Source organism: Varanus komodoensis, unplaced genomic scaffold (genome assembly GCF_004798865.1).
Source record: "Varanus komodoensis strain SLA01 unplaced genomic scaffold, ASM479886v1 scaffold46_3, whole genome shotgun sequence".
Lineage (NCBI taxonomy): Eukaryota > Metazoa > Chordata > Lepidosauria > Squamata > Varanidae > Varanus > Varanus komodoensis.
The window spans coordinates 5,019,708-5,047,488 of NW_025336044.1; the positions used below are offsets into that span (position 1 = coordinate 5,019,708).

Sequence of the window (27,781 nt, forward strand, 5' to 3'; positions counted from 1 at the left end):
AACCTATCCTGGATGGGGTTCTGCTCCTCCTAAAGGATAGAGTTCATAACTTGGGGGTGCTCCTGGACCCCAAGCTGTCACTTGTTTTGCAGGTGGCCTCAGTGGCCAAGAACACCTTCTCTCAGCTCAGGCTGGTTTTCAACTGTGTTTCTACTTGGATGAGCAAAGCGGAGCCACCATTATCTATGCATTGGTAACCACTTGCCTGGATTACTGCAACGCGCTCTACGTGGGGCTGCCTTTGGAGATGGTCTGGGCACTTTAATCCAAAACAGAGTAATGCAGTTATTAACAAGGACCAGTCCTAGAGGGGACATCATGCCAGCCCTCCCCCAACTGCTGGGACTGCCTGCGTACAAAACCCTAAATGACTTGGGACCTGTGTCTTTAGATCCCTACCAGATCACTTGGATCTTCAACGAGCCCTGCCTCATGAACCCCACCCCCCGCCAAATAAAGTGAGGGGGGAATTGGCAAGAAAAAGGGTCTTCTCTGTTATCACACCTCATCTTTGGGACTCTCTTCCTAAAGAGGTATGAATGGTACTCTCCTTATTCTGTTTTCACCACCAAGCAAAGACTTTTTTAATGTAGTACCTGCTTTTAGAACTATGGTTTTATTTGCTTTTTGCTGCTGATTTTATTGTTGTTTTTGTTGTCCACCTGTTTCACACCATATGTTAGTTGATTTTATGTGGTTTTAGATGTTATTGTTTTATTTACTATAGTTACATTTCTGTTTTTTTGTGAGCTGCCCTGAGAGTCCCTGGGCTATGGTAGCATAAAAATACAATAAAATAAATAAATAAATGGGGCTGGAAAGGATGCATCTTTTCAGACCCAGAACAGAGAAGCGCTAGAGTGGTTGGAAGCACACATGGACCCCATGACCCTCCTGGCCCCTTCCCACTCTAGTATTCCATGATTCTGTGATATGGAAATGAATGATGCATTTGGAAGAGGTGAGTAGCCCAGTGTAACTCGTGACATCAGAATGCATGCTGAAGCAACTCTGTGGGTGCTGCATGAACACATCCTGTAAGATTTTTATAAAGTACCCAAACCCAACAGCTCTTGGGAAAGGCGGTTTTGACCATCACCCACTGTCCCCAAGTTGGTGTCATGGAACCTCAAGCCTCCCAGTCCAGTCTACCCCACAGGGTGGCTGTTGCAGGGATAAGACTGAGAGCTGCAGGAGGAGAATGATATAAGCTGCTTTTGAGTTCTTTAAAAATGAAAGGTGGGATATAAATCAAATAAATAAATAACTGGAAATGGAACCATTCCTGACTTTCTCTGCTATTACATAAAGCCATCACTTGCTACGTTTGAAGAGAGAATGGTCTGGTCCAGATGCAGAGATCTGGCTTGGTAAGATCCAAGCTGAGCCGTGGTGTTCAGCCTCACAAGACCACGGCATGTTTTAAAGGAGGAACTGAGCCAGACAAACCTGGCTCCTGAAAGGGTGCCTGGCTGGCAGAAGTGATGTAAGGAGCCTCTTTGACCCCAGTGCAGGTCTTGTCCCAAATCAGCAGAGGAGAAAGGAGCACCAAAGGCCAACAGCCAAGCACCATCCCAGCCACCTTTGCCCCTCCACCACGTGCCAATGCTTCTCAAGTAGCACAGTTCCCCTTAACCAAGGCTGAGATGGCAGAACTGCCAGTTCCGATGGGCAAGACAAATATACATGTGCTGTTATGGAGGACAGTGAGAGGTGTTCAACCACTGGGACAAGAGACAGAGAGGAATAGCTTTGAGTCCTGGGTGAGCCTTACCGTATCATTGTCTATTCCAGCACAGGCTGGTATAGGAACCTTGAACACCTGCAAAGATGAATCTGCTATAGAATGGTTGACAACCAACATGTTAGTGGCATCTTAACATGATGGGTGAGATTCTTTAATCATTCTTAGGAATATTATGGTAGAAGAAAAGACCTCTTGGCCAATAGCTGGCTTAAAGTGTTGAAATGGCACTGAGCTAATTATCTGGTTCAAAATGAGTCCTAGTTAATTGGCTCAGAGTAAGCTGATGGATGAGCCCTAAAGGTTTTGCAAGCCAGCAATGGGTTGGAAACAAATTGTTGCAGCCACTATGCAGATATATACCAACCAGATGGTCCATTTGCAGAATACCATGTGAAATAGTCGTCTATCTACCTTTACCTATACCTGGATATAGTTTAGAGAGCTGAGGGGGTGACCAAGAAACAAAACCTAGCATGGCACAATGCATATAAAGAATGTAGTTGGACTCACTAGATTTTAGATTTCATCTTGTATTTTTTCCCCACACAAAGGAGCAATTGCTTTTCCTATCAGGGAAAGCAAAGCGCTGCATTTGCAGAAGCAGATTGGCTGGCTTGGATCTCACTGACAGAACTGCCCCTGTAGTGCGTGTGGTCCAGAAATGTGATAATTTCAGAGCACTGCTCAACTCAGAAGCTCACCCACTATTTTGTGGCCATTTCCATGGCTCCTTAAAGACCAACACAGCCCTCTGCAATTCATACCACATTATACCTTCCTCCCTTTTCCATCCCATCCTCTTTTGGTGACAAACATTTACAATAAGCTCCTTTGGGCAGGGACCTGCACCACTGGCTTTTGCAGCTCCATAGAAGATCTGTGTGCTCAACTGCATAATAACAGAGGCTTTTATCAAAATCATCCCAGATGCTCTATTTGAAGCTTGGTCTTCCTTACCTTTATGAAAATGAATTTCTTCAGAAGGTTGAAAATTAAGTAGGCCCAGTAGAGATGCAGAGCTTGCAGGACCAAGAGCTGCCCGTTCATCTGGAAATATGCTATGACTGGCACAGCGGAATAGTAGATAGAATAATATAGCGTGGCCCTTAGGATCCTACAATACACAATGTGTTGTGACAAAGTGAGAAAACCCCCTCCTTAATTTCTAATTAATGTATGCCTTTATTTGTTCCTGTGTTTATGCTGTACTTTGATGCCACTTTTAAAGGACTCGAGACAGCATATGACACATCACAACTGCAAGATGCAAAGCAAAAGACTGAAACCGCATCAAAAAGTAAAAAGGCAAAAGTCACAGAGTCTCAGCCTAGCCTACCTCACATGGGTGTTTTTGTGAGAACTAAATGGAGCTGTGTAAGCAGCCTTGGGTTCCTCACAAGAGGCAGGTTGTAAATGCAATGTAGCAGCAGCAATAGTCCATTTCATCTGATTCCTTTAAGATGCCTCAAGACTCTTTGCTATTATTAAACAGAAAATGTATCATCCTCACTATTCCAGAAATATGTCTGAAAACATGCCAGGCAGAGAATGATGGGACAGAATTAGAACCATGGAGGAAGCCCACCAAGAAACTCATCGGCCCACATTGTGTGGCATGTCAGTTAACCCTTCGGGTGAACAAGGTGCAGGTGACAAAGGTGCGTTGAAGGCCCTGTGCTGGGAAGGGTCTGAAGGAGGTGATAAGCCCTCCCTTGGATGGCAGATTTGTGATAAACAAGCTGGTTTTAGAAAAGGCCATTGGAAATTTGAAGGTTTCATTGGAAAATGATAGCTATGTGGGGTTGGGAATGAAACCAATCATCTAGGCCTGTTTGGGAGACTAAATCAGACTTGGTTGCCATACTGGATGTTTTGTATCAAATGAGTGACACAAGGATTGCTATTCTTAGTTGATCTCTCAGAGGCTTTGGAGACCACCTGCCACTGGCTTCGTGAGACGGTATCAGGACGTGGTACTTCACCGGAACCACTCCTGCCTACAGGGCCAGTCCCCAAGAAGGGTGTCACAACTTGTCCTGGGGCCTCCGAGTCCTGCAGCACTTCATGCTAACCACAGTGATATTCAACATAGATATCATAGATATACAAGCTGTGGAGCCAGGTGTCATGAGGTCAAACCCTGTGGCAGGCCCAGAGCACTTAATGCCCGTGGAGATTTGGGAATGCCAGTTCAGCACTTGCACGCAAGTGGAAGGGCCAGTCCACATGTTTTAAGGCCTCTTCCAGGGTGGCCTCCTGTTCCTACATCTGGAATCACTAATTTGATGCTGAACCCTAAACTGAGTGAAGTAACGCAGGTCCCCTCCTGAACTAAAATTGATTGGAAAAAGTTTGTATCATAATATAAAACCTCCAACATAAGAGAATTTTAAGCAGTTTAAACAGCTAAAATGTTTGCAGTATGATGCAGAATCTGATAGAAGCATTCAACACAAATGCCCAGTCATATGCTATCCAATGCCTGGAAGTGGAAGACAGTCTTAACCTGGCACTGAAAAGATGACCCGGTTAGTGTCAAATAGATGTCAGGTGAGAAAACATTTCATGATTGTGGGACCACTACTGAGAAGGCCCTCTTCCTTGTGATCACCTTCCAAATTTCCCATGAAGGAGGTACTTGAAGGAAGAGTTTGGATGTTAATCACAGGGTAGGTCCAAGCTGGGAGAGGTGTTCCTCACCTGAACCAAATATCATACTCATCCTCATCACTGCCACCATCATCATATAATCTGCTTCAGGAGGCTCAGAATGAATCAAATCACACTGCATAGCCTGTTCTTCTGGTGAGGCCCTTCTTTTGAGAGAGGGGATTTTCTGTGGCTATCCCAGGGTAGAAACTCCCTCTCAAGGGAAGTCAGGATGGCTCCCTATGCACTAACCTTCCACTAGCCAGCACAGCCCACTTTATCCACAAAGGCTTTCCATCTCTAAGTGGGCCTGTTGTTTGCCATGCTTTTAGTGTGCTGTGATGCCTTGTTTCATCTCTTTTGACTGTGCCTAGAAGCTACCTTGAGGACCATTTTAGGGTAGGAGGGAGAGAACAAATCCCATCTCATCCAGGCCATCAGTAAAATGATGCTACTCACCAAAAGGGGAAGAGAATGAGTCGTGTGATGAAGAAGACAACTGCGAACAAGATAAAGAGGGCACTGCAGGTGTTTTCCCAGCAAGCATAATTGAACATCTTCGCGGCCTGCAATAGTGAGCAAATGCATGGGAAGGCAATAGAGCAGAGCTCCACAGCAGAGCATCCTGCTTGCACACAGATGTCCCCGTTTCATACCAGCATCTCCACACAGGCTGGAAATGCACCTGCTGGAAACCCCGGAGAGCCATGGCTGTTGCTTTCTGCAGTACCAGACTAGATGGACCAAGGCGGTAACTCACCTTCTAAGGTTCACTTTAACACTTGCAAGACTCCTGAACTTGGCACCCAAGAACCTCCCTCTGCTCCACCTCCCCACCCCAGCCCTTACCCAGACTTGAACGTCCTTTACTCTTACAGTAGCACAGAGCATCAGACCGACTCTCCCAGGGACACTTCCCATGCTACTGTGCTACCAGTAAGGCCAGGATTACCCCTCACCCCAAATAATTGCTATAGCTATAACTACTACAACAAAACAACAACAACAGCAAATATAATCATTACAAGATAGGGAAAACTTGGCTCAGCAGTAATGCAAGTGAGAAGGATCTTGGAATTGTTGCAGATCACAAGCTGATTATGAGTCAACAATGTGATGTGGCTGCAAAAAGGGCAAATTCTATTTTAGGCTGCATTAACAGAAGGATCACTTCCAAATCCCATGAAGTCCTTGTTCCCCTTTGCTCAGCCCTGCTTAGGCCTCATCTGGCATCCAGTTCTGGGCATCACAGTTGAAGAAAGATGTAAACTCTGATTACAATATGACAAGAAAAACGATCAGAGCAGCTTTACCAGCTTTGCCACTGCTAGCAGAAGAATGGTCACAATTAGCTTTCTTTGGGAAATTTCATTCTGCAGAGGATTAACTTTGCAAGTAACTGTAGCAGCCGCCAGTGGAGAGTCTCAGTCTCTCAAAGGAAGAGATGACTAATAATGCTTCAGGCAACAAAAAATGAGCTTGGCTTGGAATTTTGGTTCTTGCTGGGCAAGAAGATCAGGGACACTGCAAGTTTGTTTTTATATCACAAGGGCACATAAAAGCAACCTTTCTCTATAAAGATTTACTTGGATTTCCCCAACACTCCCCAGTAGTCAAAGTCTTCTGGTTAGCTTACATTTCTTAAGACCAACAATGCAATAAAAACTTCAGCAAGCTGAAGCAGCAGAAAAGAAGCCTGAGGGAAGGGAAAATGTAAAGGAAATGGAAGCAGGGCCAGGCCATGAAGGAAGAATATAAACAAACAGCAAGGGATTGCAGGGACAGCATCAGGAAGGCTAAAGCAGGAAATGAACTGAGAATAGCAAGGGATGCTAAGAACAAGAAAGTCTTCTTCAGATACATCCAGAACAAAAGAAATGGGAAAGAGAAAGATGTCCAGCTACTTAAAGTGGACGGCAGAGTGAAAACAGACAACAAGGAAAAGGCAGAGGCACTCACTTCCTACTTTGCCTCAGTCTTCTCCTACAAGGAAATCTACAACCAAGAGGAAGCCGAAAATGAAAGATGGCAAGATTGACAGACAAATGGTCAAGGAATACCGGGATGGAATACCTACCTGGATAACCTCCCAAATGGACAGAGGGAACACCATGGACATAATCTGCCTAGAATTTAGCAAAGCTTTCAACATAGTGCCACATGACATTCTGATAAGAAAATTAGCAAAAACAGGACTAGATGGAAAAACTATTAGGTGAATCCAGAATTGGACACAAAGAGTGCTCATCAATGCACTCAAATTGGATGGAGGTAACTAGTGGGGTGCTGCAGGGTTCAGTCCTGGGCCCAGTGCTCTTCAACATCTTTATTAATGATTTGGATGAGGAAGTACAAGGAACAATAATCAGATTTGCAGATGATACAAAATGGGTGGAATAGCAAACACCCTAGAAGACAGAATGAAGATCCAGAGCAATCTTGATAAACTTGAACACTGGACTGGAAGCAACAGAATGAGATTCAATAAGGACAAGTGCCAAGGCCTCCACCGAAGAAAAAGAAACCAAATGCATCAATACAAGATGGGGAAATGTGGCTGAACAGAAGTGAAAAAGAAAAGTACCTTGGAGTAATTGTGGACAATAGGCTAAACATGAGCCAACAATGTGTTGCAGCTGCTGAAAGGGCAAGTGCTATTTTGGGATGCATTAGCAGAAGTATTACTTCCACATCATGAGAAGCAGTAGTTCCTCTATAGTCAGACCTCATGCGGAATCCTGTGTGCAGTTCTGGGCACCAATTTTTAAGAAAGATGCAGAAAAATTATAAAGGGTCCAGAGGAGGGCAACAAAAATGATCCAGGGTTTGGAAACACTGCCCTATGAGGAGAGGCTGAGAGAACTGGGCATGCTCAGCCTTGGGAAGAGAAGACTGAGGGGGGACATGATATCCCTCTAGAAGTACCTCAAAGGCTGTCACAAAGAGGAAGGTCAAGATCTCTTCTTGCTGATGCCAGAGCGCAGGACACGGAATGATCAAGTCAAGCTGTGACAATCCAGATTCAGGCTGGATATCAGGAAGAGCTTCCTCACTGTCAGAGCAATACAACAGTGGAACCAGCTACCTAGATAGGTAGTGGGCTCTCCCACACTGGAGACTTTCAAAAAGAAACTGGACAGCCATCTGAGTGGGATGGTGTAAGCTGGTGTCCTGCAACAGCAGGGGGTTGGACCTGATAGCCTTCATGGCCCCTTCCATGAAACTCTACTATCCTATGATGCACTGTCATTTTTTCCCTAAATTAAAAAATGTGAAAACCAATTTAAAATAAGAAACAGCACAAACAGTGCTCAGTTCAGGTTAGGCCTGTAAAATCCCACATAAAATTAAAGATGCAATTCCAAGATGTGATCCCAAGTGCATCCTGGCCCTGCCCAATTCTCTCCACTCCCTGGGTAGATTTCCTACCCCCACTAGAACATTTCCTTTGCAATATTGGCAGTAGCACTGTGTCTGTGTGCACATTGCTGGAAGGAGCCTGGAACTCCCTGTCCCTGTGCTCCCCTTGGCACCTCAGAATGGCACAGCCCACCCCACTGCCACATGTAGTTTGTCTGCTGGAAGCAAAGACCAAGGGGTGAGCTCGGTGGAGGCTGACCAGGCCCTGTGGGAAGTCCTTAATGACAGTCAAGGGGAGGTTCTGAAATCATTGGACTTTCAGGTTCTAACATGGCAGCCATGGTTCAGGCTCCCTGGCTGGCCTTGCCCTTCTTGTGGATCCAAACAGGGCTGTCTTGCCCTCAAGGCCAGCCTTCCCCCAGCTGGTTGACAGCACAACTAAATGTTTGGCAAAAGGCTTATTGGGAGACCGAGTGTACTTGCAGCAAGTGCTGCCAGCTGCCACTCTCGGCTGGCATCCCAGGACATCATGGCTGGAATTGTGAAGAAGAAGCAGGAAAGCTTGAGGAGGTGGGGGTGGAAGTTCTGGGGAGCAGGGTGCTGTTGAAGCACGCTCAAGGGTTGCCCACGGGGTCCCAGGCTAACCTGCAGAACAGGGATGTTGGGGAAGGGGTGGGAGGGGATAAAGAAGGAGAGGCAGGAGAGCTGGTGCCATGTCTAGCCCCTGACCCCATGGCAAGGCACTAACGGGAGCAATGGGTTGCCCCGTTAGAGGGCCTGCATAGGTCTTGCCAGCCAGCCCTTCTCCAGCAGGACCCACTCAGAAGGTGCAACCCATGGAGTTGCCAAAAGGGAAGGCTTTGAGGGAAAAGTTCCCAGTTTGAGATCAACTTTCTTGATGTGAGCAGAGGCTAATCTTCCAAACTCATTACAGCACTTCAAAGAGTTGCTTTGTCTCGTAGCTGTGAAATGCAACTGAGGATGTGCTTTGCAGAGAGACTGCCTGCTGTTTTGGAGCCTGAGGGCAAGAAGGGGAGGGCTGAGCCCAAGACACTGGTTGCATGCAAGGACTATGAAGTGCGTGTGCGTGCATGTGTGTGAAATGCCCACCTTGCACTTTGTTCTTGTGAATTTGGATTATTGTCAATAGAAGGTATGCATTTGACGATATTTTCACAAAAACGATGATGATGGGGAAGGAATGTGATTTGTAGTCGTCTCAAGAGAATTAACAACATGGCTCATCAGCAGACAGGGAAAGGAATTAAGTGTTCAGTTTGGAAGTCACCTTGTGCAAATTATTTCCCTTGGCTTGCAGATACAAGGTTTTGCAGGACAGCATGTGTGTGGGGCGGGGGGGCAGTCTCAAAGGTCAGTGCACCATAACTGCAGGACCACACTGATGCTGGATGCTGTTTACCTTGACGTTGCCCATGTTAGTCATTGGCTGCACTGTCCAAGTAGTATAGGAGCTCCAGCCCAACACTTCAAGGGGGGAACAACTTAGAGGAAGGCTGGTCTAGCGCCTTTCAGCTTTCTGATTTCTTCCCTGGTCCTACTGCTTGCCTGTCTTCCAGCCCTTCCTAGGCTAAAGCTTCAGTCTCACCCTGCTGGGACTCACACCTTCAGGACCCTACAATTCTGATCACCTGTGCTACATACCAAGAGGGTGCAACCAAGGACACACTGACCTCACTAGCATCCTCTCCATGTTGCTGCATCAGGAACTCAGAGCATGGTCTGAAGGCATATGAAGCAGCCGGGCTGCTGAAGCTAAGTAGCTCTGGGTGGGGCCAGGGCTTGGAGGGGAGGCTGCAGGGAAATTCAGTGTAGCCACTTGCACTTCCACTGAAGAAGGTGAGAGAGAAATGTCATAAATAAACAAACCCAATCATAGATAGTTGTGGGTTAGGGATCAGGCCACCAATTTGGACAGCTTTGAAAGGGGATTGGACCAGCGCATGGAGGGGAAGGCTATCCATGGCTACTAGTCCGGATGGCTCTATGCTGCCTCCAGTTTCAGAGGCAGTGCACCTCTGTATACCAGTTGCTGGGAAACATGGGCAGGAGGGGAGGGGGTGGCACTCTGTCCTGCTTGGGGGATCCGGTGGGCAGCCAGCTGGCCATGTGTGAACAGAATGCTGGGCTAGATGGTCCCTCCATCTGGTCCAGCAGGGCTCTTCTGGTGACCTTGTGTTCTGCTGAGTGAGGCCTTAGCCAGAGCTCCTCTGAGCAGGGTCCTTGTGTAGAGCCACTCGAGATATAAACAGTCCCAAGGGATTCATGCCAGTGCACACCTGAAGCCCCAGCAACATTACCTCCAGCCAAATATCTGCAACATCATGCACAAGCAACACCAGCGTTCCAACACGGACGTAATTGCCACTCCAGGAGCAGAACATCAAGCCCAGAGCTGCAAAGTGGTGGATCACATGGGCTTTAAAGTCCTGTGCAGTGGGTAGGGGAAGGAAATCACACGTTAGGTTCTCTTCTTAAAAATGCACTTGCATCCATATGGAAGAAACATATATTCAAAAGTTTTCATTTGAACATGGCAAAGTTTTGAAAGCACCATGACCACCCAAAAGTTATTGCAAAATGTTAAAATATTAAACTGTGAGTTATAGTTTAAATGCAAATGCTTTGTTGTTATTTTGCTGAGTTAGAATGAATAGAACACAAGTCAATATTAAGAATTACAGATCAGACAAAATTGTCTGTGAGTTCTAGAATTACAGAATCGTAGAGTTGGAAGGGGCGAAGAAGGCCATTGGGTCCAGCCCCCTGCTGTTTCAGATCACTGAGGTACACCATCCCACTCAGGTGACTGTTCAGATGCATTTTGAATGTCCCCAGAGAGGGAGAGCCCACAACTTCCCAGGTAATAGGAGCCATTGTTGTACTGCTCTGACAGTGAGGAAATTCTTCCTGGTGTCTAGTCTAAAACTGGTTTCTTTTATCCAAAGTCCATTATTCCATGTCCTGAACTCTGGAATGAATGAGATCTTGTCCTTCCTCTTTGTGACAGCCTAATTTAGTTAAATCAATTTGAATGAGCACAGAAGAGATAATAATAGTAACTGATTTATTGTGAGACATTTTGATTTGGATACTATATGTAATATTCATGTAAGCTCTCTTGCTATTTTCTTTCTCTTTTTTACATTCCACCTTTTATGAAAATAATAGTAATAGTTGCATCTAAACTCAGCAGAGCCAGGATGAATGTACAGAACCCAGGGTGCTATGCAACCTAATTGCCTGTACGAATGAAAGGGAGGCTGTTCCCTGTTGGTCAATCTTCAGCCAAGCTATGTAATTAAAGGACCAGTCAGTAGCACCTGGAAAAGAATGTCATCACCTTTCTGTGATGGGGCAATTGCTCAGATCAACAAGCAAGTACATTGCTGCAGTGGAGGGAATTCACCTGAGAGCATCCTCTTCCAGCCACCAGCAGGCAAAATGTGACATGCCTTTTATCTGGGCTGCCTGAGGCTCTTTCCCCTAAATAACTTGCAAGCTTCCACTGTACCAGGCTTCCCTTTGCTACTTGTGACTAGAAGCACCTTGCTGTGCTGCAGTGTTCATGCCCAAGACCATGTCAGCCCCCAGCCCTCTGCTAGAGACAGCCACACGTCTAATTTGCCACAGCTCTGGGACCTGCTGGCTGAAAAGGATGGAAGTTACAGTCCAATGCATCTGGGAGGTGCCAGATTGCTGGCTGCATACAGAGGCACCTACCTTTTTAGCACTTAAATAAGAAAACTTCCATGGACACCTAAGAACTTAAGAGCACCATGCTGGATCAGATGAAGGTCCCTCTCCTCCAGCAATCTGTTCTCACGGTGGCCAAGCAACTGCCTATGGCAGCAGGATGCGAGAGCAACAGCACTTTTCTGTGTCTGTCCCCTGGCCACTGGGGTCTGCAGGGGTGCGGTCCTGATATGTGGAGTAGCAGATGGCCCTCATAAGCAGTAGCTCATCCTCCGTGAATCGGGCCTTTGAAAACCACCCAGTTTGCTGGCCAGCATGGCATCCTGGGTGGTGAACTCCATAGCTCAACCATGCACTGTGTGCAAGGCCAGATCTTCCCCCTCAAAGCTAGCAAATCATTCCAGATGTGTAGCACATAAATGGTGAATGGCCAGCAGGACATACCTTCCTTTTGGTGTCGATCCCGAGGGTGAATAGCAGCGACACGTAGAAACTCATCTCAAGCATATAGTACCAGTACTGAGATGGTAGCAAGGGCTGCAAAGAGAAAGTAGACCATTAGTTTTCAGATTGGTAAAACATCCGCACTTCTGGGATGGTGATGAAGGCATTTAGATTAGTCCTGCGACTGCTGCAGTGAATAACAGAAATGCAGTAGTCCCCCAACATTTGTGGGGGTTGTGTTCCTAGAGTACCCGCGGATTGTGAAAAACTGTGAATTTTGAATGTGGTAAAGGTTCACTGTCAAAAGCCTTAGAACAGGTGGTGTGTGGGCGGGACGATGAGGCGGGGCGGGCACACACATAGATCGTTTTCTCGAGTGAGTCCAAACTGATCTCCTTGCCACACAGACAATTCCATGAAAGACTGAGGCCGCGAACGCTGAACTGCAACTTCACGGGGGTATACTGTATATCAAAAAGGCCACAGCAGCGGGTGAAGGAGAAAACAGAAAGTCACAGAGACAACCTATTCTGAACTGGGAGAGCCGGATGCCTATATGGGCGTGTGAGAAAACCTCTGTTCTTTTAAATCTTCCCTGAAAATCCACTATTTATGTAAGCCTTTTCTTTAAACTCCGTAGTCCCATTTATTTTCTATTTAAATATTTTCTTGGTTATTGTGAGCTTTGTTCATTTCAGCAGTATAATTGGGGGAAGGATGCTGGTAATTTGGTTGCTGCTCTTGTGGAACAAGTGGAAGTTGGAAATGATTACTGTTCTGCTAAATATCAATCAAAGATGTACCAGTTGATTCAAATCAACCAGGATGTATGGAAGTTGTTAAGCTTTGTGGATTGCCAGATGTTTTTGCTTCCATCATCTGTTTATTGAAGAAACCGGATTCCCTTTCAACACTCTCATTCTGCTTGTGCTAAGTGGCATTAGTACTCATGTGCACTTGTGCAAATACAACTTGGCTAATGGGAAGTAGCTATAATGTGCACAAATGAATTAGCATTAGTGCAAATGCACAGTTGTGCTAATGCAGGGGAGGGTGATTGCAACTGGGAACAAATCCTTTGCCAACATGAAAAGCTAGCAGACAAATCCACAGAGCCTACGGGAATCAGAGAAGCCTGGTCCACTGTGGAATCCATGGATTAGATTCATAAAAATCCGAACTTGTTTGACTCCATGGCAGATTTCTTCAGCATCCTACTTTCTGTCTGTCTCTGGCAGGGACTCTCTGGGTTCTCCAGCAGGGGTCCTTCCCATCACCTGTTACCTGATTCTTTTACAGCTGCAGATATGGAGACTGAAGCTGAGAATGCCTACATGTATTTTAGCACCAAGTTTTGGTTCTTGTTCATCTGCTCACTGCTTTTATTCAGCTCACTTCAGGTCTATAGAGCTGGGTCTTCAGAGCTGATATAGTTCAACCACTGAAATGGATATCATATCTGGCAACTGTGGTTCAGGAGACTGTCTTGAAGCCATGGTTCTTAAAGGAAAGCTCCAGTGGGGCTGCCTCTCCCATGACCTCCCATGATCCACAGAATTTTCTCCCATGACCGTTTTGTCCAGGAGTGACTGAATATGAACAAAGAAACTACTGGGGGCCCATCTAAGAGGGCGGCTTGACCACTTCAGTCCAGAAGGGACATGGAAAGACAAGGAGAACTCTGAGGCGCTCAGCAGCTGCAACACTCACATGAAACGGATAGTCCACCCACACCTGCCAGATGTCATAAAACCAGGGTTTCTGCAAGAGACACAGAATCAGACTGAGAACTGGCATCTGTTCACACATTGCAAGCATAGCATAGTGGCTGTATAACTGACCTGGGGCAAATCTCACCTCTACCACAAGCTTACTAGTCTGTGACCTTCACCTTCTCTTGCCCTCAATGCATTCCTGTGATAAGAGAATAGCAAATTTACACTATTCCTTGAGGATGACTAAAATAATAGAATGCACAGTGCTTCAAGCACTGAAGCAGCATTTCTCAAGCTGGTACCTTCTAAATGTATCGGATGCCAATTCCCATCATTTGGCACAGCCAACAGTCATGGATGCTGGGATTTATAGCCCAAAACATATGAAGGACACCTAATTGGAGAAAGCTGTTCTAAAGTGATACAGAAATGTCAAATATCATTGAAAGATAGGCTACTGTTAATTGATGAATTAAGGCTGTAAGCCTATACCTATTTCTCTGGGAGTAGACTCTACTGAACTCAATGGGATTTACTCCTGAGGAGATAGGAATAGAATGCACTGTTAAGAGAACAACTGAATGTGAAGAGAGTGATCCATAAAAGGGATCCTCCTCTTTTAAAACATGTTAGTAGCCAATTATGTAGAAAGTTTCCAGTAAAACTTCAAACAGATACTAGAAAATAAGGTCATCATATGACAGCAACCAATTCAGCATAAATTTAAGAATGAAATTAGTACAACAAAACTCTTCACACTTCCAGTATGTCATAAATGTTTGCACTCCATAATCCCATTCTGGTTGGGAAACGCTGGAAGCTACAGGGCTTTTTTTCTGTCTATACATGCGTGGAATTGTGCCTAAAAGCTTTAAGACTGAAAAGAATAAAAAGGTCTTCACCCAGTGCCTGAAAGAACTGGAAAGTGGGTGTCAAAAGGATCACAAATCTCCCAGGACCACTGAAAAAGCCCACTCCTCACTTAGCAGGGACACCTGGAAAAAGACCTTTGAAGGTGATCTCAAAGTTTGGGCAGAGAAATGCGGAAGGAGTTCATTTTTCATGTAGCCTAGTCCCAACTATTTGTTTAGAAAACAATAAAATCTTGAAATCAAAAATATTTATGATTTACAGCTGCATACTCAGGCTAATGAAAACATGGCACCAAGGAGGAGGTCTGAAACCAAGAACACTGTTTTCTTGGTTAAAGCTTTTTTATGGAGCTGCTATTTCCCCCAGTATAAAATATGTTGGTATCATTCATTTAAGAAACCCATGGAAGATTCTTTTCACAGTTCTCTCACATAATACCTGGTTTGGCCCTGACTTCCTATGTCAGTTTTTTTTTTAAAGCTATGCTACAATATATACCATTCCCTGTATTCCTATTCTGTATTCTTTGCCCTCCTTTTAACATGAAAACACATTAAACCTATTAAAATAAACAAGTACTTCAGGAGTAATGAGGAGTATACCGCTGCTCAGAAACTGGTGGAAAGTTAGGGGTTATTTCTTATTTTGCAACAAACCCAAATTTAGAACACTTGGTAATCCATGATGCACATCTTTGAGACCATAGAGTACAGGATAAGGTCTTCATTTTGTTCAATGTTTTATTAAAATTTGGTTATCATCCTGTGTTTCACTTACGTCATAGAGAAATATAATTCCAGCAACAAATGATATACTGAAAAATATACATCGCCAACTGCAAAAAAGAAAACAAGAAAAAAAAAAGTTCATGCAGAAACGCACACTTGTATGCACAAACACACCAGGTGCACACATAGGCTATGTTCAGACAATACTGCAAGCCATTTTTAAAACCAATTTTGTTTTTTTGTTTTATAATAAGTTTTATTTGAGAAATTATACAAAAACAAAAAGAGAACTACAAACAAGATCCACGATCAAAAAACATCGAGCCCACTAGGTCAGCCCCCACACCTTTCTTTTTCCATCTATAATAACTTAGAAAACATATTGAAGTCTGTGCGAAGTCCCGTTTCTCTAGCCAATAATAAAAAGATTCCCAAATTTGATAGAAGTCAGTATTTTCTTTTTCCTTCAATGATAAATTCAGTCTATCCATTTCTGCACAATCAAGGATCTTTTAATCAATTCATCGGTGGGAAGTTCTTTACTTTTCCAGTGTTAAACGAATACAAACCTCACCGCAATGATTACATATAAAATCAGATGCATTTCTTATTTACTAATGTCCTAATATAATGCCTAATGAAAAAGAAATCTCAGGTTTAAAAAACTAAGGATTTTTGTTCCACTTCCTCTACCATATATAATAAAAAATACCCAATTTACGTTTACATATCCAACATCCATTTGACATCTTTAAAAACATCTTGGCTAATCTATTTGGTGACGGCTACCACCTATAACACATTTTTACAAGCTTTCTTTATACGAGGTTGCTAATGTTACCTTGATATTTCTCTCGCACAGCTTTTACCACATTTCTAGTTCAGTATTAAATCTAAGGTTTTGTGCCCGTATTATCATGGCTTCCTTAACCTATTCGTCTTCCATTTTCCTAACAAGTAGAAGGTCACACAATCTTTTAAAACCATTTTTGGTCCGCTGTGTTGTCTGAACCCAGTCAAGGTCTTTCACCATGCTAAGTTTGGGTTCTAGAAACCATGATGAGAAAAAATGGCTTGTTCGATGTTTACTCTGTAGCACCATGGCATGTCATATTACCTGCACTCAGTGAAAATTTGGAAAGATTAATGAATTTTGGTTTGCGTAGTGGTTCGAAAGTATTAAATTCAGTAAATTCTCATTAAAACTCCAGCTGCACACATTTTTACTTCATCCCTACTTGAGACACACCATTTCAGGCAGGGGTGGCACACAGAGCCCCAGATGGAACACTCTTCCATGCAACAAACATTTAGCCACAGACGAAACTATTCCAGCCAATTTTTTTCTGACATGCCAATATTCTACAAGCAGGATATTTTTGCAAATAAAGAGCTCCAAACAGAAGGTACCACTGCTTTTTCTTACCAAGCTTCCTGGAATTTCTTGTGCAATGTTGGGATTTCTAGATTTCGTCGTCTTCTGAACCATTTTTCCACCAGGTGTACAGTCCAATTGCACTTTTTGGCTAATCTGCGTATCTCTGCCTGTAAGGGAGGGGGAAGAAAGAAAGATGTGGGGAGTTGGCAGAAGAAAGAATACAGAAAAAGTCCTCTCCTTTTTAAGGCTGCAGTGCTTTCCACAGGGAAAGTGAAACTCTGGTTTGGAGCTCAGAAAAACATTTGGAGTGGGTTGACTTGTTGTTGTTAGTCACGAAGTCGCGTCTGACCCATCGCGACCCCATGGACAACATTCCTCCAGGCCTTCCTGTCCTCCACCATCCCCCGGAGTCCACTCAAGCTCATACTGACTGCTTCCATGACTCCATCTAGCCACCTCATCCTCTGCCGTCCCCTTCTCCTTTTGCCGTCAATTGTTCCCAGCATCAGGGTCTTCTCCAGTGAGTCCTTCCTTCTGTTTAGGTGGCCAAAATATTTGAGTTTCATCTTCAGTATCTGGCCTTCTAAAAAGCAGTCAGGGTTGTTCTCCTTGTTTGATCTCCTTGCAGTCTTAGGGACTCACAGGAGTCTTCTCCAGCACCACAATTCAAAGGCCTGAATTCTTTGGCACTCAACCTTCCTCATGGTCCAACTTTCACAGCCATACAATGCAAATGGGAAAACCATAGCCTTGACTATATGCACTTTTGTTGGCAGGGTGATGTCTCTGCTTTTTAGTATGCTGTCTAGATTTGACATAGCTTTCCTCCCCAGGAGCAAGCGTCTTTTAATTTCTTGGCTGCAGTCCCTGTCTGTGGTGATCTTGGAGGCCAGGAAAATAAAATCTGTCACTACCTCCATTTCTTTCCCATCTATTTTCCAGGAAGTGAGAGGACCAGATGCCATGATCATAGTTTTCTTAATGTTGAGTTTCAAGCCAACTTTTGCGCTCTCCTCCTTCACCCGCATCAAGAGGCTCTTTAGTTCCTCTTCACTTTCTGCCATGAGAGTGGTATCATCTGCATATCTGAGGTTGTTATTTCTCCCTGCAATCTTAATTCCAACTTGTGATTCATCTAGCCACGCCCCTCTCATGATGTGTTCTGCATATAAGTTAAATAGGCAGAGCGACAGTATACAGCCTTGCCGAACTCCTTTCTCAATTTTGAACCAATCAGTGGTTTCGTGTCCACTTCTCATTGTTGCTTCTTGACCCACATATAGGTTTCTCAAGCGACCAAGAAGATAGTCTGGTACTCCCATCTCTTTAAGAACTTGCCACAACTTGTTGTGATCCACACAATCAAAGGCTTTAGCATAGTCAATGAAGCAGATGTTTTTCTGGAACTCCCTAGCTTTGTCCATGATCCAGCGTATGTTGGCAATTTGATCTCTAGTTCCTCTCCCTCTTCGAAATCCTGCCTGTACTTCTGGGCGTTGACCCTGTTGCTTCATTCTTTCTGGCACTACTAGTACTAGCCTTCTGCTCTTCCCCAGTAAGCATATTGGACACCTTCTGATCTGAGGCGCTCATCTTCTGGCGTCATATCTTTTTGTCTTTTGGTACTGTCCATGGGGTTTTCATGGCAAAGATACTGGAGCGGGTTGCCATTTCCTTCTCCAGTGGATCACGTTTTGTCAGAGCTCTCTGCTATGACCTGTCCATCTTGGGTGGCCCTGCATGGCATCACTCATAGCTTCATTGAGCTATGCAAGCCCCTTCACCATGACAAGGCAGTGGTCCATGAAGGAGACAAAAAACATACGCTGTACTAAATCCCACAAGTTTATTCACCTGTTTTGCTTTTACTTTCCACATTGCAGACCAGGAGCGTTTCCCACTAAGGATGAAAGTAGTGATGCAGTCAAGATTTAATGCTAGTAGTTATGCATAAACTTTAGGGTGCAAGCTTATGCATAACTAGGAAGAAAAAGGCCTACAAATCCCAGCATGCCTCAACTACTCTAAGCAAGTCCAGTTATCATCACCGTGCCCATAGGGTGCAATCATTTGCATGTCTAGACAGAAAATTCTGGCACTGCCGCCACTGTGGCTGGCTAGAAATGCTGAGACGTGCAGGACTTCCCCATGTCCCAACATACCTAGAATTGCACCCTTAATTGTTTTAATCGACAGGTTCATCTCTGCAACAGAAGTTTTAATTAATAGTTGATGCGAATGTTGATTGGGATAGCCAAGAGCTGTAAGACACACCTTTCTGCAGGGCTGGCTGAAAAATGCAGGACACGTGAGCCGCTCCAGTGGGTAAAGGAACCCCAGGACTGCCTGACCTATACAAACCGCTGCTTCCTATCCTTCCAGCCAATTTTGTCTTCAGCCTCCCTTTACTCGAGTGCAGGAGCAGCCTGAGTGAGACCTTTTTTGGTTTGGCTCGGTTGCTGTTAGCTTTCAGGCACCCAGCAGGCAGCAGCTCTGGAAGGCTGCAAGGGAGAAAGTTCTGCTTCTGCCTTCCACAGGGCAGCTTTTGGGAAAGCTCAAGCAAGCAAAGAGGTTACGAGGACAGAACTAGATGTGAGGTGTGAAGCAAGGATCTTCAGCATCTCCTTAGCTTAAGATCTGCACTGAAGACATTTCTCCACAATTTTCAACATCCCTGTGAAAGGGGCAGAAAAGCAACTGTGAAAAGAGGTTGCACATGGCACAAGTGGCAGTTGAAATGGCACTAGAAAAAATGTGACTGGAAGTTTGGACAGGCAGGGCAGTATCATTGCTGCAGCTGTCGCCTGTTCTCTCCAAGCTCCCCACTCGGTTGGCCTGGAGTGTAAATGGAGTGCATGCATCCAATGGCTCACAAGGGAATAGGCCATCTCGGCATGGGCGACTTTTCTTCAGAAAATGGGGTGGGGACGAACATCACTCTCAGCCAGCCATGTTGCCAGGCTTCACCTAGTCCCACACCCCAATCCAACCTTGATTGAAATCTTAACGTAGCACACTTTTGCACACGTTTATACAGCTGGGCCCTTCGATTTGGTGCCTGAATTGTACCAGGGTCAATTTGCCCATTGCCAGTGCCAACTGGAAGATCGCTAACAAGGAAAATTTACTGCTAAACACACATTTGCAATTTTCAGTCTTGGATTTCAGTGCTGATGCTTAGTGGAATGGAATTAATCTCTTTCATCTAGGGGCCAGTAGTCAACCACATTTCATATATCCTCAGCCACTCAGTACTGCGAATCTTCTCCAGGAGGTGGTCGTAGCTACTTGATGCTTCCAGCCCATGCAAAGCTTCCACAGGAGTCCTGGTTCAGGCTTCAAGGTGCCATGCTGGACAACTCCAAAAAGCACCCAAGCCAAGAGACCCAGGCAGACAGACCTAATTTTGCTTCATCAGCAGAGGCAGTGCCTGGGAGAGCTCCACTCAACACTCCAGTTGGAGATGCCCACGAGGAGACTCAGCATGTGCTTCAGCAGCAGAGGACCTTAGACTGAGACAGTAACTTCGGCACCATCAAGTACTGGTGACCCCCAGGTCAGAGGGTCATACCAGTGTGCTCAAATATCGCTTCCACAGCTTAATGAATAAATAACACAGAGCCACCTGGACTGATACAGCACCTCAGACAGCTCCAAGGAGTTCCCAGATAGAAAACGTGCAAGCTGGCTGTGTTCCTTCAACAGCAGACAATGGTAGATGGTGACTTCAGCGGGGCTGTAGCTCTGTCTAGGCCAGTCTTTCCCATCCTGGCACCCTCCAGATGTGTTGGCCCAGCTTGCTGGGAATGATGCACCCCAGTGCATCTGGAGGGAACCAGGTTGCAGGGCTGACCTAGAGAGCAAGCCCTGACTGCACTAGGAGAAGCTTCTTGTACCTGAAGAGGCTGCCCCTGTTGTCGTCTCTGCTGGGAATGGGGAACCTGCATTTGTGCTGTGCTTTCCACAGTCTGTGATTCATAGATTCCAAGGAGGGCAGCGTGGTATCCTTTCCCTAGGAAGTCCATCCTCCACTCTGTCACCTCCTGAAAGTCTATTTCCTCATTTCCATACCCCACCCCACAAAAAAAGATAGAAAAACTGTAGTTTCAGACCCTGAGGCCATGGCAAGCACCCAGAGTCAGAGGATAAATATTTCCCAGCAATACACATCTAGATATGCAGGCATATAGCTTGTAATCCCATTTAAACAGATGTGGGTGATCATACGGGACGGATTATGAAGTTTTGCTTCTGGAGAATTACCTAATACTGAATTAATGTGTTTTGAGTAAAAAGGTGTGGCAAAGAGGGGCTGATTCAGCTCCAATGCTTTTTAGTTGCACAATGTATAATTCTGTTGCAGTGACAAATGATGACAGATGCAGCACCTCTAAATTCTCATGTAATGCAGAAAAAGAAAAAGAAAAGAAAAGCACCTCCATGGCCATAGAATGTTCTGATCTGATCATGACATTTCTCTTTGCTTCTGTTTTCTAAACCCACCATTTTCAAATAGGACAACTCGTATTCAGAATATTTAAAAGATTGTAGAATAAGGCCCCACAGTTAAAATGTTAATTAACTTTGCTGTTTAATCAATGGAGGCTTAATCTGATATACCATCATGATCCAGTGCAAAACCCAGAGACTGTAGGAAAGAAACCAGGTTGTCAGGTTCTGCAAATAAGAGAGGGTCACAGAGCAAGTCAGCAGCATCTGGTAGAGTCAGATCAAGGCAGCTCAAGTCTAGTCAAGATAGGTAAAGACAAGGCATGGTGGGCAAGCCCAGCCAAGGGAGAGAGAGTCACAGCAGGAAATGTCAAGGCACAATGCCTCTTGTGCAGAGGGCAGGGGGGAAAAATAACCCAGTGGGTAGCTCCAAGTGAGCCCGGCTGACTAGTGTTCTCTCCACTTGAACTATAGGTGGATGTTGTCTTAGCAGGGGAGCTATAACCAACTGGTGCCTTCTAAAGGTTGGAAAATTAGCTCCAGTTTACTTTCAACATTGTCCAGCTTACAAGAAGGAAACACTTCACCCAAAGTAAGAATACTTCATTCAGCCAGCAATACTTATTTTTAGAGTTAATTCTAGTGCCTATGTGCTACTGGCAGGGATACACTTGCCCTCGATGCAAGCTGGTGACCCTGCTAGAGGAGGAGGTGAGGTGCCTGAGGGCTGAGAGAGCTCTCCAGGCCCACCAGGAACAGCCCCCCTCTGGACAGAGGGTTGAGGGAGAGACCACGGGAGGAGCAGCCACGGAGACATGGAGGTATGTCACCCACAGGAGGAGGAGGCCAGCACAGCCTCCTCCTTCTCCTGGTACCAGTCTGCAGCTGGGAAAAAGGTTCTCTCCACTCGGGGGGGCTGGGGCTGATGAGGCCTCGGGGGACCAGCAGGACCCCCAGCCTGGGACAACAAGCGGCAAGGGAGCCACTGCAGGAGAGGCGAGGGCCAGGGCATGACCGTCCACCAGCACCGGGAAGGTACGGCGGCAGGTGATTGTTGTTCGGGACTCCCTGCCGAGGGGCACTGAGCCGGCGGTGTGCCGCCCCAACCTGGAGACAAGGGAGGTCTGCTGCCTGCTGGGCGCACACATCTGGCATGTGAAGGACAGAGTGGAGCGTCTTGTTCACTCCGGGGGTCACCAGCCGCTCCTGGTGATCCATGTGGGCACAAACGATGTGGCCAGGCAGGGTGTAGTTGGGACCACCAGGGACTTTGAGGCCTTGGGGAAGAAACTCAGGGAGTCAATCTTACCAGTCCGGGGATTTGAGCCAGGAAGGGACAGGAGGGCCTCTGAGGTGAACAACTGGCTTAGGGTGTGGTGCCAGAAGGAACGCTTCGGGTTCCTCAACCACAGCACTCGTTTCTTGCCAATGGACTTCTGGCAAGGGACGGGTTACACCTCACGAGGATGGGGAAAAGGTCCTTTGGAGATGCTCTAGCGAGCTTCGTCCGGAAGACTTTAAACTGAGCCGGGGGGGGGGTTCAGGTCCCCCAGTAACGTTGTCTGCACTGGACAAGTGTGGGGGGAGGATCAGGGCTCTGGGAGCAGGGTTTTAGAGATACTGCAGGGACTGACAGGGCTCCTACAGAGAGGGGCCAGGTATCAGGGAGGATGGGAGGAAGGAGGAGGCTGGGAACTCCAAGGAAAGGAAGCGGTGGGAAGGCTTTGAGGTGCATGTCAGGGAAGGGATAGGATGCAGTCAGATAGAATGCAGCACAGATGGGGATTCAGTAGAGGCAGTCTGAGTGAAACTTAGGGGTTTTGACAGGGAAAGAGACGTGACAGTGGAGGTATGTTATCGCCCTCCAGGTCAACTTGAGACCCTGGATGATGTCCTGACAGGCCAGATTCTAAGGATATCTTGGGGGAGAGACACAGTAATTATGGGAGATTTCTATCTCCTGGATATTAGTTGGGAGACTCACGCGGTGGTGACAGCCAGGTCACGTCGCTTCCTAGAAGCTATAGAGGGAGGGTTTTTCACACAGAGGGTCCGAGAGGCAATGAGGAAGGGAAACATCCTTGACTTGGTCTTACCAATAGGGAGGAGCTGATAGATGAAGTACAGATTAGGGGAGCTCTGGATGCAAGTGATCACTCCATCCTTTGCTTTGAGATCAGGGGACTGGGGACGTGCAGCAGGTCGAGCTGGGACTTCAAGAGGGGAAACTTTGGCCAACTGAAGGCCAGACTGGGGAAAGTCTCCTGGGATAGGTTACTGGAAGGTAAGAGAGTTGAAGAGGGGTGGATATCACTCAAAAAGGAGGTTTTGGAGGTGCAAGCCTTGACGATACCTCTAGTCAGTAAGGTGGGGAGGCAGAGGAGAGTGCCACCATGGATGCGAAAGAAGGTGGTTAGAGGGATTAGATGAAAGAGGAACCTCCGTAGGAAATGGGTACTGGGGAAATAGACAAAAGGGTATACTGAGGGGAGGAGGCCTGTTGCAGAAGGATTCTTCGCAAGGCTAAGGCTGATTACGAGCTGAGACTTGCCAAGAATATCAAGAGCAACAAAAAGGGCTTCTTTCAGCATGTAAATAGGAAGAGGAAGGGGAGACAAGAGGTAGGACCACTAAATAAGGAGGAAGGAGATCCAGTGACTGATATGAGGGAACAGGCACAGATGCTAAATGACTATTTTGCCTCTGTGTTCTCCCCAAAGCAGGACGGGGGATATCTGCATAGGAGATTAGATGAGGCTGGGGACTTAGGGGCACAGATTAGAGTCACCCCCCCCTTGAAGTAGAGGGGCTCCTCAGGGCATTCGACATTACAAAGGCGCCAGGCCCTGACGGGTTACACCCAAGAGTACTTAGAGAGTTGGCAGGGGTTCTCTCACGCCCGCTGGCCTCCATTTTTGAGAACTCGTGGAGAACGGGTGAAGTTCCAGAGGACTGGAGGGTGGCATCAGTGGTCCCAATTTTCAAAAAGGGTAGTAGAAAGGACATGGGGAATTATAGACTGGTTAGCCTTATGTCCATTGTAGGAAAAACAATGGAAAGGCTCATAATAGAGAGAGATCTAGTGATGCTAGATAGAGAAGGGAGGCTGACAGCCACACAACACGGCTTCCGCAAAAACAGGTCCTGCCAGACAAACCTTGTGGAATTCTATGACAAGGTTTCGAGATGGCTAGATGGAGGGGATGCAGTGGATGTAGTATGCCTGGATTTCAGCAAGGCCTTTGACAAAGTGCCCCATGATATCCTGGTGGAGAAACTGAGGAGTTTAGGGATACACCAGAGCACTGTCCGGTGGATTAGGGCATGGTTGACTGACTGAAAGCAGAGGGTAACCATTAGTGGGGAATCACTGGGATGGCAGCCAGTGACAAGCAGGGTCCCCCAGGGTTCTGTGCTTGGGCCAACCCTGTTTAATCTTTTCATTAATGACATGGAAGAAGGGGTGAACAGTCTGCTGATCAAATTCGCAGACGACACTAAAACTGGAGCAGTGGTCACAACTGAGGAGCAGGCACTCCAGATCCAAAAGGATCTGGACCGACTATGGAAGTGGGCAGGAGACAACAGGATGGTGTTCAATGTGGATAAGTGCAAGGTCTTGCACTTGGGGCATAGGAATAGCCGTCATAAGTACAGGTTAGGGGACAAGTGGCTGGAGAGCAGCACTTGTGAAAGGGACCTCGAAGTACTGGTTGACTGCAGGCTAAACATGAGTCAGCAGTGCGATGCAGTGGTCAAGAGGGCGAACGCCACCCTTGGTTGCATAGCCAGAAGTGTGGCTTCTAGATCAAGAGAGGTGTTACTACCACTCTACACGACTCTGGTGCGCCCGCAACTGGAGTATTGTGCTCAGTTTTGGGCCCCTCATTACAGAAAGGATATAGCCAGGTTGGAGTCAGTGCAGTGTAGGGCCACAAGGTTGGTGGCCGGTTTGCAGGGGATGCTGTATGAGGCAAGACTGAGGGAACTGGGTCTCTTCAGCCTGGAGAAGAGGAGACTCAGAGTGGATCTGTTGGCGACATACAGGTATGTGAGGGGATGTCATATGGAGATGGGTAGAGACCTGTTCTCCCCTGCAGAGGAAGGCAGGATGTGCTCCAACGGAGCAAAGCTCAGGGAGCCAAGGTTTCGTTTGGATGCCAGGAAGCACTTCCTGACAGTCAGAACCCCGAGGGTGTGGAACGGGCTTCCACGAGAGGTGGTTGAGGCCTTATCGGTGCGGGTGTTCAAGGAGAGGCTGGACGTCCACCTGGTGGGCATGTCGTGAGCGGAGCCGGCTGGTGCCGGAGGTCAGACTAGATGGCCTGAGAGACCCCTTCTCACTCGCTCTGTTTCTATGTTACTGTACCTGGGAATGGAAAACTGAGGAACGGTGACAAGTGGCAGGAACTAAAAACTGATTATTTGCTAAGTGATCTTACATTTCCTTCAATAACTTAAAAAAATCCATATATGCAGAGCTTTCATTATGTGGTCCCTCGTGAGCTAAACATTTTGTGCTGCAAATCTGTTTGATAATATGGGCTGATCACTATTGGGTTTCAGTTCATTTTTAATGCACTGCTTTTACGAGGGTTCTTCAAAAGGTCTCCACACTTTTTAAAACTCTATTAAGAATTTCAAAAACAAATTACATAACTTTTCTGCATGGTCACCTTCCTTTGTGATGCATTTTCCCAGCGCCGTACCAACTTTTTAATGCCATCAGCCAAAAATATATAAAATATAATTATATAATATAAAATATAAAAGTGTGTAAACTTTTTGAAGACCCCTTGTATTTTATTTTTTCTACTTCTCCAATTAAGATCAAGGGAAGCAGAGCTCTCCCATCTGCCGTCCTCCCTTGCACCCTGCTGCTTTGGGTACTTTCCTCCCCAGTCACCTGTTGCTGTAGAGTCACCACAGGAAGAAAAGACACCGGTTCAGCTTTCCTGCCCACACAGTTGTTTTGATCCCCTTTTTAAACAACTATATAAATTGTTAGAGTCCTTATGCTGAGATTTGCATCTTGATAGGTAACCAGCCCTTCCCTTAATTATTTAAATTAATTAATTTCTTTCTTTTGGGTAGACAGAGGGCTCCTAGTGCAAACCAACAGAAGTCACGGTGGTTTTTTTCCTTGAACCATTGTCCATGGCATGAAGAAAAGGTGGAGAAAACAGTGCCAAGGCAGGGGAGAGTTATGAGGGGAAGTTCGCTCCCCTGCCAGTTCCACGAATCAGCAAAGTCCATGTCTGGAAGTGCCCAGCAAGGAAGGGTTGTGCTGCACCGGCAGAGATGTTTGGGTAGAGCTGTCTGTGAGGATGTGCCACTCTCCATCTGTGTATTGGTTTGTGTTGTGGCATTTTTACTGTGCTGCATGTGAGGGTACATGGCACTGAAATTTAATTATTCCCTGAATAAAGTCTGGTGGTGAATACTTTTGGATAAGTGAATATTTTAATTAATTGAATTCAAACTGATTTTTTTGGATAAAACTATAGTGAGCACAGATCATGATTGTCATGTGAGCCATTCTGGGATATCAGCATTGGACTAGCAAGTGGAGTAGATGAATGAAGTTTCAGAATGAGAGAGAGAGAGACAGAGAGAGAATGTGGCTTTGGAAATAGGCTCCTCCCAAAGAACTCTTTTTAAAGCAAAAGCTCACCTGTGATGGCTTTTTTTTGCAGTTCTTGAAAAAAATTTCCAGCACGAGATTAGGCTGGGGCTTGATGCGTTGCACAGACTTTACACCCAAAAAGTCTGCCAGAGGAGCAGCGATATATCTGGAAAAACATGACAGGTGAGACTTGGCACCTTTAAACTAGTTTCCAAGGGACTTGGTGCCATCTGGGCCACCCACGAGGTAAGAGGTGGGGTTTGGCCCCCAGGATAACATTGAGAAATAAAATACTGCCTATGGCACCACTCGCACATGAAAGAGTAGACATTTTTCTATGCGAGGGGAGTAGGAATATACAGAATTTCAGCACTGCTGAAAGGGGGATGGGTCTGGCTAAAATCATCCAAAGACCTTGAGGATCCCAGAATCTGTGCTAGGAATGAGGTTCCCTGCATCCCAGATTGCAACCCATTTGTTTTGCCCCACTGAGGGGGTCTCATAATTCCCAATCAGCATGACCATATGGGGAGAACTGGGGAAGGCCACACTAGAATATCACAGAACTTGCCTGATAGTTTCTGCATATATTTTCATTCCTTAAAGATGAAAACTGCACTGGAGCTTAGCCCTGGCTGGTTGATTAGGCTGCAATTTTAAGACAGAACAGAATTTGATCCGTTCTATTCTACCTTAAAGGGTAGCCTTCCAACCTTTAAGACCTGGTGCTCACCTTTAATCTTAAGTTACAAATCCAGATCCACTTTTATAAATACCAATCTTCTGTTCCATGTCTCTTTCTCTCTCATTCTCTGTCTCTCTTTTTCTTTCCTCCAGTTCCCCCTTATGCCTTTCCATGCCTATTCTTCTACTTTGCCTTCTTGTTCCCTTCATTAACAAATGAAAAGCCAAAGTGGTGCTTTTAGCTCTACCATCTAGGGATGTTGGAAATGTCTTCAACAGAACCAAATGGGTCGATTTTGCAAGTTTGCCCCATAGATAATACAGCAAGCCAGCTTTCCCACATGGTACAGAATTTGTGGATCTTGTAAACTAATTCTTAAATGTGGGGGTTTGCACAGGTTTTCATGTAGAAAA

At 45.9% G+C, this 27,781-nt stretch overlaps 1 protein-coding gene across 1 annotated transcript in view; it reads right to left on the minus strand.

Annotated features, from left to right (window-relative positions):
- CERS3 (ceramide synthase 3) overlaps nucleotides 1–27,781 on the minus strand; it is a 41,296-nt gene that overhangs the window by 12,867 nt on the left and 648 nt on the right. The window contains exons 2-9 of the mRNA XM_044445043.1: nucleotides 26,732–26,849; nucleotides 16,657–16,775; nucleotides 15,280–15,337; nucleotides 13,625–13,675; nucleotides 11,915–12,007; nucleotides 10,075–10,203; nucleotides 4,856–4,962; nucleotides 2,705–2,861 (exon numbers count right to left, since the gene is read on the minus strand). Coding sequence (XP_044300978.1) covers nucleotides 2,705–2,861; nucleotides 4,856–4,962; nucleotides 10,075–10,203; nucleotides 11,915–12,007; nucleotides 13,625–13,675; nucleotides 15,280–15,337; nucleotides 16,657–16,775; nucleotides 26,732–26,849 — 832 coding nt within the window. The remainder of the gene's footprint in view (nucleotides 1–2,704; nucleotides 2,862–4,855; nucleotides 4,963–10,074; nucleotides 10,204–11,914; nucleotides 12,008–13,624; nucleotides 13,676–15,279; nucleotides 15,338–16,656; nucleotides 16,776–26,731; nucleotides 26,850–27,781) is intronic.